Source organism: Leiobunum rupestre, chromosome 4 (assembly GCF_980474605.1).
Source record: "Leiobunum rupestre chromosome 4, qqLeiRupe1.1.hap1, whole genome shotgun sequence".
Classification (NCBI taxonomy): domain Eukaryota; kingdom Metazoa; phylum Arthropoda; class Arachnida; order Opiliones; family Sclerosomatidae; genus Leiobunum; species Leiobunum rupestre.
This window is the reverse complement of record NC_143387.1, coordinates 67728775-67751716: the sequence shown is the minus strand read 5'-3', so window position 1 is coordinate 67751716 and position 22942 is coordinate 67728775. Positions and strand designations below refer to the sequence as shown.

Here is a 22942-nt window from a genome sequence, read left to right as displayed (position 1 = left end):
GAGTAGTTACACTTGTTTCAGCTTCCGTCGCGGTTTGCGTTTCTAAATAATCGGCTTCTAAAAGCCCACGTGAGTTTAGTGGAACTTGAGTGCCGTTTATGTCACCCAAAATATTAACTAGTAAAGACAACTTATTTAAATGTTCCTCCAACCTTTCTTTGAAATCTTTTAAAACTGAGCTATTTAGTAGAACACTAACGCGAAAAGTGCGAATGAGCGTTTTTCATTGTAAAGTTGACGAGCCTGTGGAATAAATGCCGAATAGGGAGGTGGGAGAGCCTATATTAGACTGAAGAACATTTTTAGTCGGACTGAAACAACTAAAGGGCAAAAGTTCTGTACTGGGGTCGGAACGTACGAGGTTTGGTGCGGTGATGTTTGAATAACGTGACGACGAAAGGAGGATACGAGGAGTTAAGATAAAATATAAATGACTTTTATTTACAAATAGTTAAAAAGAGTTACAATTACACGCGACTATACAAGAGGGAAGTACCGCGAAGAAAATTAGTACAAAAAGGGTCCGCGAACTGAAGGGGTACAGACTTTCTCCAGGTTCTCATGGTAACTGACTAAAAAGGCGCCAAAACCGGCCTTAAGTAAACTCTCGAGCATAGTTCGAGAATATTCTTATGACCAATATCCGGTCGAAGCCACCGCCAACCCCCGTGACGAATCAGAGATTGCCCGGCGCTGGAAATTCCAGCCGTCGGAGATTCACGAAGGTAGCCCACAGGAAATTGGACTACCTACGTCATGGGGAAAAACGGTACTCCGACCGTCACAAAAGCCGGGGAAATCTCGACCGACAAATAATAAAAAATAATACAAGTAAACGTAAAAATACTAAATCCCAAAACCCAATTGATTAAAATATAATTGTGTTATCATAATCTTAATTAAAGGAATAATACGAATATTATTCTACAGAGCCTTCACGCTGACATCTTTCATCATATGACAAGTACCGCAGTGAATAATCGTTTTATTTAAATCCTCCCCCGTTGCTTCCCCTTTTAATATCCTATCCGCCCTTGATAAATAATCGCTCAAGTTTTCCCGATTAAATTCCTTTAGCACCGAATTAATTAAAACTAAACTGCGGTCGCACGAAATAACAGCGGGCGTTTTAACACGCTTGGGTGCGCATTTTTGAGCCTTGATGAAGGTCGCGAGAAAGTTGGAAACCGTAATCTCGTGTTGATCGTTAGTCACGAGCTCAGCGAATGGAAGCGGCGTGGATGTGGTTTTACCAATGGCGGGGTGTCTCATTACTAAAGCGTAATACATAAACGATTTCCCGTTTAACTTTTGGGCTACCAATGAAAAAAACATCCCTTTTACTGTGATCCCTAAACAATCTAACCGAACCTTCTTTCCACAAGTAAATTATACAATTAGGTTTGACAGCAACGTGCTGTACGTATTCTTTAAGCTTAGAATCGTCAGCCATTAAGCTCAAGCTCTTAATGGGATCACTATCTAAGCGGAAATTATCGCGGAAGGCTTCGTACTTAGCTCGCGTTATAACTTTAGGATTCACTACGGATTTTCTTAAATATACAGTTGAAAAATCTTCGGGCGAACACTGACTGTTTAAATCAAATAATACTTGTTTAGGTTTTAATGCTAAGTTTTTTATAAACGCTTTTTGAACCTCCCGCCTTCTGGCTCCGCGTAATCGACGAGCCGCTATTGTGCCGGCTTCGTGATGTGGCTGTCTATCATGCTCAATGTTACCGCTCAAATGTTTATAAATTAAAAGTCGCCCTTGCGTACCACACGCGACAGTACAAGTTGCATGAGAAAATAATTCCCTTGACGGAATCCCTGGGGTAGTACTTACTGCGTACGCACCATTGGCAGATAGGGCTTTATTGCGCCATAATAGTGTCTATCTCATCTTTGTATATATTCGGATTAGACACTATTCTCCACACATCCTCGGATATAACAAAATCTACCACTTCTTCTCGTTCCGCGTTCAACTCGTTTTCGGTATATTTACCTTGTACGTTTCTCGCGATATTACTGGCAATTCCCCATTTGACCAAGATGACAATGTACGGGAATTATCTTCCCCATCTTGATCGGAAGTTAAATCATGCAAACTGCCTTCCCCTTCTTGATCGGAAGTTAAATCATGCAAAATGTCTTCCCCTTCTTGATCGGAAGTTAAATCATGCAAACTGTATTCCCCATCTTGATCGGAAGTTAAATCATGCAAACTGTCTTCCCCATCTTGATCGGAAGTTAAATCATGCAAACTGCCTTCCCCTTCTTGATCGGAAGTTAAATCATGCAAACTGCCTTCCCCTTCTTGATCGGAAGTTAAATCATGCAAACTGTCTTCCCCTTCTTGATCGGAAGTTAAATCATGCAAACTGTCTTCCCCATCTTGATCGGAAGTTAAATCATGCAAACTGTCTTCCCCATCTTGATCGGAAGTTAAATCATGCAAACTGCCTTCCCCATCTTGATCGGAAGTTAAATCATGCAAACTGCCTTCCCCATCTTGATCGGAAGTTAAATCATGCAAACTGCCTTCCCCTTCTTGATCGGAAGTTAAATCATGCAAACTGCCTTCCCCTTCTTGATCGGAAGTTAAATCATGCAAACTGCCTTCCCCATCTTGATCGGAAGTTAAATCATGCAAACTGTCTTCCCCATCTTGATCGGAAGTTAAATCATGCAAACTGTCTTCCCCATCTTGATCGGAAGTTAAATCATGCAAACTGTCTTCCCCATCTTGATCGGAAGTTAAATCATGCAAACTGCCTTCCCCATCTTGATCGGAAGTTAAATCATGCAAACTGCCTTCCCCATCTTGATCGGAAGTTAAATCATGCAAACTGCCTTCCCCTTCTTGATCGGAAGTTAAATCATGCAAACTGTCTTCCCCATCTTGATCGGAAGTTAAATCATGCAAACTGCCTTCCCCATCTTGATCGGAAGTTAAATCATGCAAACTGCCTTCCCCTTCTTGATCGGAAGTTAAATCATGCAAACTGCCTTCCCCATCTTGATCGGAAGTTAAATCATGCAAACTGCCTTCCCCTTCTTGATCGGAAGTTAAATCATGCAAACTATCTTTCCCATCTTGATCGGAAGTTAAATCATGCAAACTGTCTTCCCCATCTTGATCGGAAGTTAAATCATGCAAACTGTTTTCCCCTTCTTGATCCGTAGGATATATACGCAAACAATCTCGACCTACTCGAGTAGAATCGGAAGATTTATTTTTTATTAATTCGACAGAGTTAGCGGAAGTATCTCCGTCAGAAGAATTGTAGGCGTGCAGAAATCTATCCGGATTTAAATCGGAAACGTCTTCCCTTTCGAAGAAAGCCATGACCCAGTTATTAGAAATAGCTGGGTTGATTGCCGTATTGACTACAGAATCGTCGTAACATCCCCAACTAGAAGAATTTAATCTAACGTATGCTTTAAAATGGCTACTTGAAACATCATCCCCGACGTGAACTACGCAACTTTTTAAAGTGTATTTTAAACCATAAAATCTCAATATTTCCGGTAATTCGCAACTATCGTTTGTTTTTTCTCCCTTCCCATTTCTCCTCTGTAAACTAAATATCAAAACTGGGTTGTTAGGAAGGGTAGACACGTAGTGCTTTGTCACGCGTCTACAATTAGGATAAGAGTGATTCTCTTTGATTTCCAACTGATCGGAGTAGTCGATAATCGATTTTAAGTTAGTTTTAATTTCATAATTTAGCTCAAACGTTAAAAATTGTTTATTGTCGCAAACACTACAGTCGTGAATAGCCATCAGATTCTCGTTGGAAAACATGGACCAGAACCTGGCGATTATTAAATCAAAGATCTCTACAGGATCTTGAATCGTTCCTGCCATAAATGTATTTTCTGAAAGCTCTTGAATGGCATCTAGAATTTGTTTTACTTCGGACGAAGGCACAGGACCTTCGTAACTACTTTTAATCGCGGAAACGCATTGATTGAATACATCGATAATACTTGGTTGGTTGTAAAAAGATTTAGTTTCTAATAAACGTTGAAAAAGAGAGGAAAACCAACAATTTTGAAAGCAGTTTTCAATACCTCGTCGCATGACGTTTTTAACGCAATTGGGACATTGTAAATTTTGGTCACTTTTAACACACGAAACGGTATTTGGACTTTCGCTAAGACCCACACATCTAAAATGAAACCATCTCTGACAGCTACTACATTGAAAATATCTCGTCCCATCATTCGGTTGCTTGGAAATGCAGTGCAACTGCGCGGACTCAGCCATGGGAGAATAATAATAATTAGTATCAACTTTAGGTTTTTTAACGCGTCCAGTTTTCCTGGTAGCTTATTGGGTGGTAACAACGGGAATTTGAACCGTTTGAATTGTCTCTCAATAGGTGAAACCGATGACATATCAACTAAACTAACAATCTCATTTAACAAATGCGATACAACGTTTTTGACTTCGTTAGTCTCCCGATTAGTTAAGCATATGTTTGATGGGCTTTGAACTAAATTTTTCGCCTGGTAAATACGGCTGTAAACTCGACCTCCGCTGGAATAGCAGTTTCCTGAAGAACGTCAAATACGATATCATACAAGGGTGTAAGACTAATTGGGGAAGAAACTGAATTAATTTCGTCGTTACAAACGTCAATTAAAGGGGATGGTTGATTAGACTCGGTAGTTAATGATACTAATTCTGTGGTTTTTGAGTGGTTTTGCACGTACTTGTTAAAGTAGGCTCGCATGCCCATATTATTATTATTATTATACAGGGTGTCCACTAAAAAATGAACCAGGGCGAATATCTTAAAATCTGTTTTAGGTATGATTTTGAAATTTTCAAGTCGTATACAAGATGTAGGGGGAAACCTACTGCGAAAATTTCGATGACCTTGAACCATGTCTTCAAGGTCATCCAAAAACTAACTCGAGAACCGTAAGTGTTACAAAGTTGGTTCCAATTAGAAATGTGTTCCACGTGACTTTCTAAGTACCAATAGCTTTGACCTGATCGGATTTGACCAATAGGAAGCCTAGAAATGCTAGATGAAAATCAAGAAGTTCGTTAAGTTGATAACGTGTCGAAAGCGAGGTGTGGGAGCTGATAACTCTAAAGATACTCGTGTTAGAGTACTGAAAGTTGCTACACATCTTCAAGGTCATCCAATTTTACAAACTTGAATGAGTTTGTCTAGCAAATTTCGATGTAACACGAATTGGTTTTGAGTTATGTTTCAATTTTCATTTTAACGACCTTTGTGATTTTGAAAAACAGTTCCTCGACTTCCTATTGGTCAAATTCGATCGAATTAAAGCTAATTAGACCTACAATGTGATGTGGAATTGCAATTTCGTTGCTTAATTTTAATTCAAAGTAAGGTTTTTGGACAGCGTATAAGTACCCCCCTCAACTTCCAACATTGGAAATACGCGAATTTCTCTCTGGAATTTTCCTAGGCCGTTCTAATATGACCCAAAGTAACAAATAAGTGTGACACTTATCGAAGTAATACGCGATGCTTACAACGTATGTATATATGTGTGACCGTGGATAAATTTTGGTTGTGATACCGGCGTTGCAGGTTTCTGTGTATAGCTCAAACAAACTTAACACATTAGAAGGATTGTGTGTATTCTGACCGTCGTACGTCTTGTTATTTCTGATACTAAATGCATTTTAACGTAACGTCTCTAATTACCTCAAAGTTGTAAATCAACATTATATCTCTAAAATAATATTCATCATGCCTTACTTAGGAAAGGTACGTCTCAACGGAAATTTAACCTGTGGTTATTATTGAGCTGCTGAGCAAGCAACTAGAGAGGAAATAGGCCCCACAAAAAAAAACAAATACACTAAGCAAAAAATAAATTTTCTCCAGTGCGTCCCGAAAAATAAAATTTTAATCTTTACCCCGAGCGACCTTACTCTCTATGGCCGCCAAATATTTTTTAATTGAAAATTAAACCAAGGTACGCTGCAAGCTTATATCCGTTTCACACCACCCTCCTACGCATTGTAACCCGGCCTCCTGAATTAATGGCTTCAAAAGTCGCTTGATGACTTAGGCCTAAGGTGGTGTCTTGGGTATTAGCCTAGCTGATTATGACCATTATAAAATTAGGTCGGTTTATTAAGATTTAACATTGTTGCGAAGAGTTATTAAAATTAAAGCCAAATACCGGCTTCACCCGATAATTATTTAAATAATTAATTCTTTTGTCGATATTTAAAAAAAATCCGACCCGAAGTGTTAATTTCCAGAAAAAACACAATCCTGCCCCACCCGAGTCCGTTCCTGGTCAAGCTGAATTTAGTTAACCAGGTCTTGAATTTTATTTTGATTAGCAGATGCGCGAAATATTACATGGTCTAGGGAGCTAATGTTGAAGGCTTCTGATTGTTGAAACGGAAAATTTTAGATACGAGTTTTCAATATAGTTTAATCTTAACTAATCAATTGAAACGTAAATTTGAAAGCTTGGGAATGAAGTCTAAGCGAAAGTAGTAGTAATAGAAATATAAACAAAAAATTCGGAATGTATAATAACAAAAAAGTAAAACATTCTTACCTTAAAATGTGTCTTAGGGTGTATTAACAACCCTGAAGAACAAGTTTCCGATTAATGAATTCCGAGTTAAAGTTGAGAAATCTTAACGAGAACTCTTGATTTCTAGCTCAAAATACGAAACACAATTGGGGAAAAAGTGATATAAAACGTCAGCACATGCAGATTAAATCAGCTTATACGAAAGTATTAGCAAAAGGCAAGTCTTTGGGAACCCTTCAAATAGAAGAATGACCCAAAACCAAGAGTCGGGTTTGATGTTGGAACTAATTTCCTGTCTCTATAAGGTAAAGCCTCTTCAATCCTATTATCAGGGCTCCCAGCGATTTTTTTTAAATATTATAGGAATTATAGGAAATTTCATAGAAAAAATAGGAATTTATAGGAACATTTTTAGCCAAAAAATAGGAATTTATAGGAACATTTTAACTAAAATTAGGAATTTTTATTAACATTTTAGCTAAAAATAGGAATTTATACGAACAATTTTGAAAAAGTTGGCAATTATAGGAGTATATTGAAATTATGGGAATTTATAGGAACTCTGGGAGACCAACCGTTGATGTTTTCGGGAACACCGGACCTAGCCAGAGCTAAGCTCTATTAAGAAGGCAAATTTTTCCCAAACGTTAAGGCTGTTTACTAATACATTATAGGAATTTCTGGATATAGCTTTAGAAAAACTAGAAAATTTCGAAAAAATAGGAATTAATAGGAACAATTTTGAGAAAATAGGAAATTATACGAGGATATTGAAATTATAGGAATTTATAGGAATTATAGGAACTCTGGGAGCCCTGTATTATTTGCAAGGGGAAAATCCCCCTTGCAAATATTTTTTCCATTCTATGCCTATAGTCCCCCCCCCCCCCCCCTTCAACTGTCAGAAGTCGCGACGCACAGCAGGTAGATCTCTTCCCGCTAGTGGATACCGCTCCTTTAATCCTTTTTTCGCCGAGAAAAGTAAACAAGGCACCTAATGTCTGCTGGATATTAACAATGCTAAAGCAATAAAATCCACAAATCAATCAGTCAGCTGTATTGTCGCAATTTTATCGTATACTAGCCTTAATACCCGGGGTCTTTGTTTCGATAAAGTAAATCTGTTTTGTAAGTAAGAAAGGTAAACGGTGAAAGGAAGTTAATTCTTGAAAATTATTTCCCGGGGGGGGGGTACTCATCTTATTATATTTTTGCCCATTCCAGGGGCCGTTTTAGCCGATAGGTGGGAGTGTGCGGAGGACATGATATTGAGATGGACACAGGCCGACCGTTGGGAAACCCCAAAGCTCGCCGTGGAAAATTCTGGAGACAAAACCATCAAATTATTTTCTTCGGAATTTTACAGTATTTTCTATTGGGGCCTACGCTTATAAAAGGGGAGGAGGGGATTTTAGGTTATATTTACATTTTTATAGGGTTATGGTTTATTATAAATTTTAGTTTAAGTTTGCAATTTTAATTTTAGTACTTAATGTAATTAATCCAAATATAGGTTCTGTAAAAAGATTTAAAAGTTAAAACTCCCCCCTAATATTTTCCTAATATTAGCTACCAAATCTTTTTACACAAACAATACACAATAAAATGATAAATGATTGCAAATCAATTAAACGATACTTTACAACGGTTTTTTCTTCACATGGATTTTCAATACAATGAATTGAACAGTTTTCCTTTTTTGAGTTATCAGTTATACAGGTAAATCAAATTTATAATTCCTAATTTCACCGCGAAACTCTGCCGTTTCGGTCTTGCGGTCGTAGGCTAAATTTCGTGTGAATCGGACAATTATCTTGAACGTGCGTAAAGAACAACAAACAAAGAATTTTATTTTTATAGACTTATTTGTAGGATTCAGTCTATAGGCTTATGATGGTAAAGTGTAATCTCATTTCAGCTCCCTACAGTAATATAGTTTAATAAAAACGAATGTAATCTGATTTTCTCTTAAAAATATTCGGTTATTCAGTGAAATAAATGGAATTCTTTAAGTCTTTGATCGGTCGGTAAATTTTAGTAGTTTTAAAAAATCATTTGCTCTTTTTTGTTTTGATAATGTTTCTAAATGTAAGATAAATTCTTGCTCCATGAACATTTGATTTTGGTAACGAATGATATCAAAAGGTATTTGTTGGATTGTTCATCAACAATAGTGAACCATGTTCTAAATCTAAGCTTGTTGGTTTTAGCTTCGTCGGTCTCTTATTTCTTAGGTCTCGGTAGCGTAAAACAAATTTTCTTTTTTCCCCAAGAGAAATCGACGCGATTGGTGCCGTTGGTTCCAAATCGGTTTCGTCGTCTTGGTGCTCGCCAATGAAATCTTGTCCGTCTTTGTATCGATTGATGAGCACGAAGTTAAAATCCCATTTCGCTATCCGCGACACTATCCCGCATAGTTCTTCAAGGACCGGGAGCCACGGCTTAGCGGGAAAAGTGTTGCCCGAAAAACTATAAGTGAGACCATCGTTGCCATAAGCGACTTGTTTTCGCGGAATGTTTTGCCACTGTCCTGATCTCTTTACTTGTGCCATTCTTCCTGCGAAATAAGTGACTTCTTTTTCCAGGAAAAGAAAAAGGCCATCAGCAATTTCTTTATCCAATAGCTTGTAGTAATATAGACATAAATTTTCGTCTTGAATCAATCTTGGTTGAACGAGCAACAGGTCTCCTTTTTTGTTTTTCAATAATGGCAAAATTCCCGTTGGTTTGCTCTTTTTGAAACTGATCGATCGTGCTGATGGACACTTGCCCTTTTCCTCGCTATCTCATCCGAGCAATTCGGGAAAAGTTTGTTGTAGCAAGCCTTGCCTAAGAGATAGATTTAAAATAAATTTCATTTAAATAAATTACAATTAAGTACATTTTAGTATTTTAAACGTATTCACGAATTTCACTACTTTCATTGAAATTAATACGTACTTATAAAATTAGGCCCTAGTTTTTCGGTTTCTTTGGTAACAGAAAAAGGCACCCTCGCTGTTTTGCCCATTTGCGTAGTTACTTCGAATTCCGCCCATCCAATGTGCTGAGGGCCGGCAGGTGGTGTTCAGCTTGTGTGGGTAGTTGGCCGGTACAGTGGAGAGCCTCTCAAGAAAATATAAAGAGGAAATTGAGGAATGACTTATAATAAACAGGATAATTTTATAGGTAAAAAACTACAAAATAAAATTGTTTAAACTCTCATCACATAATTTTTTTAATTATCAAAGGACACCGTACACGGCCTATGAAAAAAAAACTTTCGGACAATTTTGTTGAAATTTAAAAATTATGTACTACCGACACGGTGAACTAATATACGTTTGGATCATTGAACAAAAATTATTTGTTTTGCCGCTAGGTACCTTCGAAAAAACCGATTTTGCCATTGAAAAACAGACTATTAAGTTTCCACGATTAGTATCATCTAGTTTAAAACAATTCTTTCTTCGCGAGTCCGACGTTACAATATATTGATTAAAACATTACACAGCCTATGATATTAACTATTTTTCAAACCACTTTTGGATAACACATCCAAAATGAATTTTAAGGCTAATAAGCATAGATATAAGAAATGTATATAAAGGTCTAGATAAATTTCGGGGCGTCTAAGCCTAACATATAATACGGAATTGACACCTAGCAGACACCGAGGAAGGCACGTGACCAAGAGCGCGAGCTCTCTTAGCATTTTAGTACTAAGTGCTTGACCTTTCCGCAGGCGGAAATCTTTAGACACCATCTGTTGGTGACTTTTAGTATAATTTTTAAGCAGGAGACAATGGCTCTCGCGACGATAGCACGAGCTTTCTTACCGATAGATGGCGCGTTATAAGGATAGCCTGCAGAAATTACGCGTTTCTGCTAGCTGTCGCCTCCGTATTCACTCCCTTTGAAATATTTTATCTAGACCTTTATATACGTTTCATATATCTATGCTAATAAGTGACAATTGTTTAAGTAATAACACGTTAGTAAAGAGTCTAATTGAAGTATTTCTTCTCGTTATTATATTAAATGATTTATAGCTATAGAAATATTTAGGATTTTACCTTTGAAAAAAGGGGTCCGCAAACTACATTACATTGGCGGAGCATTAATTAAAATTATCTAAGCGATAGCTTTGACCATGGTTAAAAAGCCTTAAAACTCGCAAGATTAGCCTAGCTGTTTATTATTATATATCATTGCCTTCCTAATCACTTAAACAATTGTCACGTATCCAGCTTTAGTTTTAAAATTCATTTTGGATGTGTTATTCAAAAGTGGTTTGAAAAATAGTTAATATCATAGGCTGTGTAACGTTTTAATCAATACATTGTAACGTCGGGCTCACGAAGAAAGAATTTTTTTAAACTAGATGATACTAATCGTGGAAACTTAACAGTATGTTTTTCAATGGCAAATTCATTTTTTTTTTCTAAGGTACCTAGCGGCAAAACAAATTTTTGTTCAATGATCCAAACGTATATTAGTTCACCGTGGTCGGTAGTACTTAAATTTTAAATCTCAACAAAATTGGCCGAAAGTTTTTTTCCATAGGCCGTGTGCGATGTCCTTTAGTACAAAACCTTATTTGCGCAAAGCAAAAATTTTGCTGCGCTTTGCACCCACTACTCGCTGGCCCTCAAGGGGTCGGAGTGTGCAATAACTGGTGGCTTTACCGGGGAGTCGGGGTCCGGCTCTTGTAACCCATAAGGTCGGTGGCGCACTGGGAGATGTTAGCTCTGTCCAAATTGTCCTATCTCCACCTCCGACTTCGGTCAGGTGTGGGCTGGATACTGGGCTTCGGCCCAGGCTAACGGAGAGGGGCCAGGCAACCTGGACGCTTCGGCGGATTGAGTAGCCTGTTGTGGGGCTGCGGGCCTCCGTATGAGGGCACGGCGGACCCATCTCCCGGCCTTTTGGGGTTCCACCGGGATATCCGGTGCCAGCTGTGCCGGGTTATGCGGGCTGCTGTGTGCCCGCCGTTCCCCTTTAGGAGCTCTCTCCAATGGGCTTGGCTCCCTACCTTTCTTGGTAGGGTGTCGGCTGGCGTTGCTAGAGCATCCGCTCTCTATCCCACTGCTGTGTGCGAAGTGGCGAGCTGGTCGCCCCATTGCTGCACCTTCTGCTGGGATGAGCGGCTTGCGTCAAAGGTGCGACCATCAGTAGTGGGGTTCTGCTACCCATGCTGGTTTTGTCACCTGTCCGGGCTTGTGGGCGCTGGCGTAGGGCATTCTGATGAGACCGCCGGTATAGTAGGCTGTATGATCGCTTGGAGCACCCGGATATAAATTTCTCACCATATGTCCACCCACTACTCGCTACTTTCATATCTTCTAAATCGAGAAGTGAGGAGGGGCTTCCGTTTAAATTAGCGACGATCTGAGGTGATATTACTAAAAAGCTATTAACAAGCGATAATTATGCAACATTGCGCTTATCTTCCAGGCAGGCCGTGCTAGAATAGACAGCACCGTAACCAGGATTTGATTTCAGGGGGGGCACGCAATGGAAATAAAAAATTGTACATACAACCATATGGTTCAGGGTGAGCACGGCCCGACCCCCCCCCCCCCCTCCCCCTGGTTACGGCCCTGAGAATAGAACTAAAGCAAAGTTATAAAACGAACTAAAAAGGGGCCTCCTGGAACTCCGGGACCCCCGCACCACGTGACCACAGGGGACCCTATTTACGCCACTAGTGTTTATTTTATAAATCGAAGTCGGACGTGCTAGCTTCTAAACAAACATTTGTAGTAACGCAGTACTCGCGACGCTAAAGGAAATAGAACATAAACATAGGTTTATTCATAAACTCGTCTGGTCGACGGCCGTAGCTACTATTTCTAGTAGACACTATTAACTAAATCGGATAATCGAAACTGGACACTACGTACTTTGTTTGGATATTAAATTTACGTGACGGTTCTTGTTGTTTAAAAGTTTTTGGAATAGCTTTTAATCGGCTTAACAACTATTTTCAGTCGGATCAGTCCATTAACCGAAAGTTCCGAAACCGTTCACCGTTCTTATACACATTAAAATTATAATAGTATGAAAAATTATAACACAAATCATTACCTGAATCTCTGAAGTTTTAAAATTTGTTAAACAAACTAACCGTTAAATTATAAAACACGGTCCTCATTTATTCCCGAAGTTAATAGAATTTGAGATACAAATGATAGCAGACACTACTCGTAAAAATAATACAATAAATCTAAGAGGTTGACGAAACAGTTCCTTAGAAACTATGAAGATATGCGTAGTGCGATACTCGCGAAGTCGGTTTCTAAACAAAATTTGACGAAGTGTTCAAGACTTCAAGTGTAGAAAAAGATGAAACCATTTTCAATTTGAGCACTATTTTTCCAAATGCTGGAATAGAATATTAAAATATTCATTTCACCAAGTGGGCATTGCTTTGCCAAACTCTTCGAATTTTAGGGGGGGGGGGAAGCTCCCCCATCCCCGAATTCCAAGTGGTAAAATAATTAATAATTATTAACAATAATCATATTGCTCGTCATTATTGTTGATCATTATTATTATTATTGATTATTATCATTAATTATTATAGATTTAGCATATTAATTTTCATTCATGCAGTAAGGTTTACAGCATGAATAGAAATTATAGTTTACTGAGTAAACTCTAATTTCAAAACACAACTTAAACTAGAAAACTACTCGAATAGTTGTGATTTTTCATAAACAATTGTATATTTATGATACTTTTAAAATATTGAGGAATAAACACGGATGCAGTAAGCATGTAAATTAATAAGCGTTTTTTTTTTCAAAACTATACCCATACCATACATGTAGTTCAAAAATGAATAACTTACATTGTTCCAATCAATCTAAAACTAACACCTAAACAAACCGAAATCTAAAACTTCAAACTAAAAAAAGCTGAAAAAAAATTGCCAAAAATTGCTCAAATAAATCTGAAGTAACGCAAAAGAGAAACTCAACGAAATTAATCAATCAAAAGTGACAAAGATACATTTTGGGAAGGGGTATATATACCAAAAAACATATCATGTTTGTTTCCCCTTTTAACCTTTTAACCCCCATGCCCAAGTGCCCGAGCCTACTAGACTCCCAGAGGGGGGGGGGAGGCGGAAACGAGGAATAAAAATTGCCGGAAACAGAAGGATATGTCCCCTTGTCGTGTTCCATAAACTACTTAAATTTAAATTAGATTGACCATATCCTATTTGAGAAAATTATAGGCGAAACATAGTAAACGCCATTGTTCTTTGGTAATATTAATTAATTCATTATTTATCCCCTAAAAGAGGTACACGTCTATGCGTGGTCAATTTCGATAGATCGTGAAGTCTTCTATAAACTACGTAAATTTAAATTAGTTTGACCGTGTCATATCTTAGAAAATTAAAGGTGAAAAACGCGAAACATTAGCTGAAAACTATTCGTGAGTTCTGAACCGTTCAACCAGTCCCCATGTGCACTATTGGGCAAAACAAATTCTAGAACTACCCAAATGCAAACTATTCGCAGACAAGAACCTCTTGTTGAACCGTTCGGAACCGTTCTAAATGGTACCTGCTCAAGAGCAAGTACTGGCCGGAACTCAAGGTTGAAATCTCTAAAATTCGTCTGCACATCGGGCTGCGTACGTCAAATCGTACGAATCACAACTATTCGTCCAAAAGTTCTGAACTATCCAGAACTTTTGCGTGACGTCACAGCTTAGTCCTAACATGGACTAATTAATGTATACACAGGGACGGTCCGCACAACGCCACTCTCTCATAAAATCGGCGACTAAGTCTTGTTAATGCTGTTCCCTCTTTTCCTCCCCCCTTAAGCAAAGTTAGCCGAGTCAAAACGTCATCAAACGGAAAAACGATGCTGCCCTCTATCTGCTTGGAGTCTATCGATGTTGGCGTCTGCTTATGATTTGAAAAACAAACGGTTTTTTTCGTTCATTTGAATAAGGTGTATGATTTAAGAGCTTTAATTTATTTAAGTAGTTTAACAAATTAATTATGAGGAAAAAGCTGTGTGTTTACCCTTCGTGTAAAAGTGATTCGAAGTATTGTCATAAAGAACACACGAAAGATTTCTTTATACCTTTCCTGTTCATCTTTTTCTAAGCCTTGTCCAAAAAAATCTTTGATTTACCATTATCGGAATCACTGAAATCCACTTTTTTAATTTTCTTTTTGTCTGGAGAAATTGAGAATAAGGTCTCGAATGTATGGGCCGAAAAATTAATATCAATCAATTTAATTGTTGATATAAATGAATTCATTTACCAAACGCACGTGGAGCTTACAACATCGCCGGCAAGGCGACTGCTTTTTTTATGTACCCTTAAACCTTTCCTCCCGTTTCCATCCCCTTTGACTCAGTTTGTCGTTAGTTCGCACAATCGCCGCTCGGGGGCACATTTAGCAATCGCTAGCCGCTAAATTTCCTATGCGGACCGTCCCTGTGTATACATTAATTAGTCCATAGTCCTAAGCCGTTCTCTTAACGGTTCAGAACTCACGAATAGTTTTCTGCTATAGTAAACGCCATTATTCTTTGGTAATATTAATTAATTCATTATTTATCCCCTAAAAGAGGTACACGTCTATACGTGGTATATTTCGATAGATCGTGAAGTCTTCTATAAACTACGTAAATTTAAATTAGTTTGACCGTGTCATATTTAAGAAAATTAAATGCGAAAAACGCGAAACAGATTTAACTCCTTTATTCTTTGGTAGTGTCTCCGCCATTATTAGGTTTATTTCTATAGAGGTATCTTTAGATAGATCGTTACTTGTAGTATTATTTTCGTTATTTACAAATAGAAAAAATTCAATTGATTTTGTTCGCGCCTTTCTTAATCCGACTGGAACTGCACTGCCATCTATTTAAGTTTTTTTGCAAATTATTGATTTTTTCGCCCTTTTTTGGTCTAAAAGTAGTTTTTTTGGATATTTTAAATTATGTTTACGTTTTTCTCATTGAAAACGTGATTTTCTATTTCGTTTCTATTGCGTAAAGACCAATTTAAACTAATTTGGATTTAGTTTGGTCTAAAATTATTGTTAGCTGCGTCGAGTACCCTACTGTACTCTATATTTTATTTTTCCGACAATTGGAGATTTTGCCGAATTGACGCTGGTCGGTCATTCGAGACTTTCTTTGTCCATTAGCTTTCAAAGATAAAGATTATTACTCTTAATTCTAAAAAAAATACCTCTACAAATACAATGTATATCAATTTACTTAAATAAAGGTTAGCAAGAATAATATGTCCAATTTGTTGGGATTAATCTAAAACATAAGTATGAAAATTTTCAATACAATTTGTAGCTAAGCTAACCCAAGGCTTCGTCACGAATATCGTTTTTATTCAAAAGGTGGCGTTTGGAAATCAGTGTCTATCTGCCCGAACACGGTCAACTTTGACAGCGTCACGCTCGTTTTTATATTAGCTTCTATGTAAAAACTATTCTAAAAAATATAATCCGCTAGGGGCGCTCAAATTATACACATTTTTTGCTCGTAGGTTAACACAAAAACGTCAACCTAGGAGGATGGAAATGGTTATTTATATTCCTAGCGTCAACAAATAAGATGGCGGCTGTAGCGCGAGAGATCAAAGTTGGCCGTGGCCCGAATTCTAAAAGGTAAATTGTAGGATAAGCGAAAAATACACTTTAAACAACCAAATATTTTAAATTGGTTTTCCTTTTCACCTTTTATGATGAAATACTGTGTTATCATTTTAACCGGAAAATATAGACTAGTTATATACTGGACAAAGACTATATAAGCTAGTGATTATGTGATAGCTTAATTAGTCTGGGTCAAAAATATTTGCACTTCTCTCAGTAATCCGCTCTTACTCTGAACAGAAGATATTTCTTGGCAACAAAATGATAAACCATCCCGGGATAATTTTCATATAAAAAGACATTAAAATTATTATTTTTATTCACAAATTTATGCTCTACGCGGTTTCTGACTCGTGTTAGCCAACCAACATTGTGAAAAATGTTGGCTCGGAGAGTCGAACATAAATGTTTTATTTCGAGACTTGCAAAGCCTGGTCGCTAAATCGTTTTTTAACGAAAAATTTTAGTGTTTATATTGTTTAAATTTTGCTGTTTTTTTTTTCTAGAAGTGGTTTTTTAGATAACGAACAATACAAGATTTCCTGGTTGAATTGCTAAACTAAATTCATATTTCAAAAAGAAACTTTGAACCAAACTTGTAAAACGTGACTGACAAAATGAGTGGCCGAGAAGATAATAAGTTCCAGTGCGCAGAGTGCGTTTACGCAACAAGCCACAAGGGTCAATTCATTCGCCACAGAAGAACTCACTCGGGTGAGAAACCTTTTCAGTGTGATCAGTGTACCTACGCATCTGTAACAAAGGGTAATTTGATTATCCATAGAAGAACTCACTCGGGTGAGAAACCTTTTCAGTGTGATCAGTGTACCTACGCATCTGTAACAAAGGGTAATTTGATTCTCCATAGAAGAACTCACTCGGGTGAGAAACCTTTTCAGTGTGATCAGTGTACCTACGCATCTGCAAGGAAGGGTCATTTGATTCTCCATAGAAGAACTCACTCAGGTGAGAAACCTTTTCAGTGTGATCAGTGTACCTACGCATCTGTATCAAAGGGTCATTTGATTCTCCATAGAAGAACTCACTCGGGTGAGAAACCTTTTCAGTGTGATCAGTGTACCTACGCATCTGTAACAAAGGGTAATTTGATTCTCCATAGAAGAACTCACTCGGGTGAGAAACCTTTTCAGTGTGATCAGTGTACCTACGCATCTGTATCAAAGGGTCATTTGATTCTCCATAGAAGAACTCACTCGGGTGAGAAACCTTTTCAGTGTGATCAGTGTACCTACGCATCTGTAACAAAGGGTAATTTGATTCTCCATAGAAGAACTCACTCGGGTGAGAAACCTTTTCAGTGTGATCAGTGTACCTACGCATCTGTATCAAAGGGTCAATTGATTCTTCATAGAAGAACTCACTCGGGTGAGAAACCTTTTCAGTGTGATCAGTGTACCTACGCATCTGTATCAAAGGGTCATTTGATTCTCCATAGAAGAACTCACTCGGGTGAGAAACCTTTTCAGTGTGATCAGTGTACCTACGCATCTGTATCAAAGGGTCAATTGATTCTTCATAGAAGAACTCACTCGGGTGAGAAACCTTTTCAGTGTGATCAGTGTACCTACGCATCTGCAGGGAAGAGTGATTTGATTCGCCACAAAAGAACTCACTCGGGTGAGAAACCTTTTCAGTGTGATCAGTGTACCTACGCATCTGCAGGGAAGGGTCTTTTGATTCTCCATAGAAGAACTCATTCGGGTGAGAAACCTTTTCAGTGCGACCAGTGTAGGTACGCGTCTGCGAGTACGGGAGAATTGAGTCGCCACAAAAGAACTCACTCGAACGAGAAGCCCTATGGATGTAGAAAGTGCCAATATCAGGCCAAACATAAGAACAGCTTACTTCACCACGAAAGAGCACGTCACTCACAAGGAGAACTGACCAACAAATTTCCCAGTTGTGACCGGAACTTCGCTACCAGTAAAACCCTCGAAGGTCACCTTCGAGTTCATGGTCCACCTGGAAACGAAATTGGCGCTTCAAACAGTCACCACCCCCAAACGCAGCCACGTCAGTTTGACTCCTCTGGTCGTCAAACGGCAGATAGCTATTGTTTGGTGCAACTGCGACGTTTGACGAAGGAACAGATTGAATCGCTCACTGATAAACCCAATCGCGTCCATGCCGTGAAAGCGGAAGTTGACCAACGTGACGCGGACACCGCAACCATCCAGAGAGTAAGGGTTTCCGCCCCTGAATGCCTCAACTTCGATGTCAGCAGCGTCAAACTAGAGCCTTTTTACGATTTCATCGACCGATTTCCGATTCCTTCAGTCGTCAGGAGAAAAGAGTTGGAAGGTCGTCCAGTTGGGGACAATAACGAGGGTGTCCTAAGGAACCCTGACACTCCTATCAAGATCGAGGTTCCTCCTGAAGAAGAAAACTTGTGAACGTTTTGGACGAAACTAACAAAAGCCATTGTTAATTTTAATTTTTTTTATACGTTTAAACTTATAAGATGTATTCTAAACGACTTATTTGTTAGACACATTCATAGACATATTTTGCAGTTATAAACTCTTTCACACGAGGACTCTCGATCACATATGTTTTACCTGTGTTTAACCTCACGGGACTGTCTTTATTTGTTCTCGAGTTATTTAGACCTAAATATGGCTTTTTCGATTAAAGAAAATTGTCGTTCCTTGCACATGCTTTTTTTTAAAAATCATATTTTAAAAACTACAAGGAATTATGAGCTAAAAATTTAGTTTTCCTACTGAACCTATATATGTTAATAACCTGTAAATTTTCATCAAAATTGGTTATGGTGCCATGGGGAACTTTTTCCAAAATCGGGCGATTTGACGTGGAATTACCCAGCATATTTATTTTAATTATTTTATAGTATATTTATTTTAATTATTTTATAGTATATTTATTTTAATTATTTTATAGTACATTTATTTTAATTAATATTTTGTAGTATATTTTAATTAATATTTTGTAGTATATTTTAATTAATATTTTGTAGTATATTTTAATTAATATTTTGTAGTATATTTTAACTAATATTTTTTGGTATATTTATTTTAATTATTTTGTAGTATATTTTAATTAATATTTTGTAGTATATTTTAATTAATATTTTGTAGTATATTTATTTTAATTATTTTATAGTAATTAATTTGATATACATATTTTATAGTATTAATTTTATATACATTTTTTATAGTAATTTATTTTATAGTTATTTTATTGTTATTTATTTTATAGTTATTTTATTGTTATTTATTTCTTAAATTAGTGGAGCTAGGTAAAATAAACCGCTTAATCTGGATTTTAGAAACATTCCCGATCGGTGTCACTTTCTCGCTAATTTGTATTTCTAGCAGGGTTGGCAAGAGCCAGCCAGACTGGATTAAACCACCCTGGATTTAACCACCAAATAAAATCCATGGTAAAACCACTTTTTTTATAAAAAAAAATTGAGAAATTAATTAGAAACATTGACAAAATTTAACCTTCGCTTTTTGTCGCAAGTAATGAGAGCTAACATATAAGCAATTAGGGTATGAAAATACGCTGCCATGTTAGGGTATAAAAGCGGGTAAACAAGTCTCCTATACCTCACAATGTAAAGGTACTGTCACGCGCAAAAACTTAATTTTGAAATCGGGAAATTTGAGCAATGAGGGCTTGATATAAGCAATTTGATCATTTTTTATTAATAGTTTTAACTGTTTTAAACCACCGGTTACAACCGGATTTAACCATACTGGATTTTTCAATTTTTAAAAAAGCCGGTTTTTTGCCAACCCTGATATCTAGTTCGTACTTGATATTGTTTTCAATGTTATTGGTTTTACTCATTTCAATACTTGGGTTAAAATTTTCTTTAATTAGATCTTTTATTTTTTTGAATTGGTTCGTCAGAGACCGTTCTGTTGCGGCCTTTATTTAATAGTTATTTATTTTATAGTTATTTTATTGTTATTTATTTTATAGTTATTTTATTGTTATTTATTTAATAGTTATTTTATTGTTATTTATTTAATAGTTATTTTATTGTTATTTATTTTATAGTTATTTAATAGTTATTTATTTAATAGTTATTTATTTATTTTATAGTTATTTTATCGTTATTTATTTTATAGTTATTTTATTATTTATTTTATAGTTATTTTATTGTTATTTATTTATTTTATAGTTATTTTATTGTTATTTATTTATTTTATAGTTATTTTATCGTTATTTATTTTATAGTTATTTTATTATTTATAGTTATTTTAGTTATTTATTTTATAGTTATTTTAGTTATTTATTTTATAGTCATTTTAGTTATTTATTTTATAGTCATTTTAGTTATTTATTTTATAGTCATTTTATAGTTATTTATTTTATAGTCATTTTATAGCTATTTATTTTATAATTATTTATTGTTAATAATTTTATAGCTATTTTTTTATAATTATTTATTGTTAATAATTTTACCGCTATTTATTTTTTAATTATTTATTATAATTAAAGTTTATCGAATCAAATATCAAATAATTTTTCTAGCCATATCAAATCGAATATTTAAAAAGTCGTATAGTTTGATCGAATATTTCAGATGAAAAAAATAGTTCTATTTGACCGATCAAATACCAAATAGTATTTTGTACGCCAAATAATCTGAAGTATTTGTTTTTCAAATATTGGTTAAAAACCAAAGAGCTTGCAAATTTGTAAAAACAAAACCCAGTATTTAAAAAAAAAGCAATATAATAGTAAATTTTGGTCACATTTGTAATAAATTTTAATATGTAATTTGGTAAACTCTGATTTTCCTAAACTACCAACTACGTTATTTCAACCTTACTCTAAACTTAGAATGTTAATTTCGATGTTCGGCTTAAATTTATTCCATAGCGAAACCGTCACCCAAGCAGAGCAGAGATGGGCACTTGTTTTTCCTATCCATCTTTTTATCTCTCAAAATCATCAAGATGGCGCCAACATCACTATCACGATCAATTTTTTTTATAATCCCGCAACGTTTCAAGTTTTCAACATCATTTTCAAATCAAAGATGAATATCTTAAATCGATAAATTTTTTTCCTTTCAAATTTTTTAATATAGCGCCGTCTATCACTATTCCGATCAAATTTTCTAACAATACCTCAATAACCGCTCAATTTGTTTTTCAAAAAACCCACAAAGTTTGAAAATCCAATTAAAATCAAATCTTAGTACTTCCTACCCGATGGATTTTTTTACCTTTCAAAAATCTTTAGAAAGCACCACTATCAAATCCCTATCAATTTTTATCTAAAGCCCTTTAAGTTACATATCAAGTAGTAAGTTATAACTTAAATAAATAAAATAATTTTTACCTTTTAAACAAAAATTCGAAATTTCAAACGAGTCAAACGATTTCACAATGGTAGGCTTTCCAATCGCAGGGCGAGCCACGCAGTCACGCACCCTCATCCAGCGTATAATGTATGGTTTGGTTTGGTTTTAGTTTTATTTACCGCGCCCTAAAGAAATTTCTAGAATTTGTTTACAGTTTACACAAAAGATGCAGAGTTCCGTAGCTCTCGGCTAGCCACCAAGCCCACGTGATGACATCGAAAGTTCGAAACCACCAATCAGCAATCACTGTAGCTGGCGCTTTTTTTAGGACACGGCCAACTTTAATCTATAGCGCAAGATCGAAGTTGGCCGTGCTTAGGATAACGTGTACGTATGTACAAAGATAATCTAGACTACGAATGTACGAGTTACAATAAAACCTTGTAAAATACCAATAAAAAATATCTTAAAAGTGTAGTTTCTGGATTATAGTTGCGTGAATCGACCCGTTTTTGTGAAAAATTAGAATACATGGTACTGTTTCAAGCGAAATTACGGTATGGCGCCAAATGATACTCATGTGAAACGTAATATAATTTAAAAGCTAATATTCCAAGCTATAGTGAGTTGCAGGCTAAGAAAGACAAAATATATAGTTCAATCGGCGCAAGGATGCCTAAGATCGTTTCCGGTCATTCCACCGCGCGAAATTTGAATTCGGCCATTTTACGGTCAAATTCGAATTTTGCTCTTTTCGTCGTCTTTTAGCGCCATCTAGAGACCAAAATTGGAATCCTATTTTTTTTATTTCATAATTGTGGTGGCAAACAAATTTAAAAGATAAGGCATTCCTATCATTCTTAAATTTAAAATAGTATGTATAATTATTTATTTTGTAAATTTATTTCTACGTCTTACCAGTTAAATCGGCAGTTTCTTTTAAAATAGTGACCACGCTTTCTTGGGGAGAACGTTGTTTTAATGAGCTATAGACGTTTAAAATTACGTTTTTCTCTTTACTTGTTAACAATAAACCTTTATCATGCTTTTTATAGTAACCTCTTGGACTATTTACAATATTTGGAGCTTCCATTATCGAACCTTCTTTATCAAAATAATTTGGCTGTATTCAGTAATTAAACTCGTGACAACATGAAATTAAAAACAAATCCAATTTCGGTTCCTAGATGGCGCGAAAATACGATGAAAATCACGAAATTTGAAATTGACCGTAAAGTGGTCAAATTCAAATTTCGCGCGGTCGACTGGCCGGAAATGGTCTAAGGTATCCTTGCGCCGACTGTACTTTATATTTTGTCTTTCTTAGCCTGCAACTGACTATACAATACGGATAAATAAAAAAGTTGAGTACGGAAGAGCGCCAACTTTAAAATTAAGATTGAATTTTACGAAACTTTGGCGCTTTCTTTTCGACAATTGTGTAAGTGAGGTTT

General features: G+C 36.3%; 1 protein-coding gene across 1 annotated transcript; it reads left to right on the top strand.

Annotated features, from left to right (window-relative positions):
- Positions 1-15711: 15711 nt before the first annotated feature.
- LOC149948828 (uncharacterized) lies at positions 15712-18732 on the top strand. Its single transcript, XM_090173979.1, has 4 exons — positions 15712-15850; positions 15926-16007; positions 16075-16195; positions 16690-18732. Exon 4 carries the CDS (start codon positions 16801-16803, stop codon positions 18595-18597), a length of 1797 nt encoding a protein of 598 aa, XP_090030105.1. The 5' UTR covers positions 15712-15850; positions 15926-16007; positions 16075-16195; positions 16690-16800; the 3' UTR covers positions 18598-18732.
- The last annotated feature ends 4210 nt before the right edge of the window (positions 18733-22942 follow it).

What these genes read in the sequence shown, in the direction of transcription:
- LOC149948828 (XM_090173979.1), top strand. Translation starts at nt 16,801, where the DNA reads ATGAGTGGCCGAGAAGATAATAAGTTCCAGTGCGCAGAGTGCGTTTAC.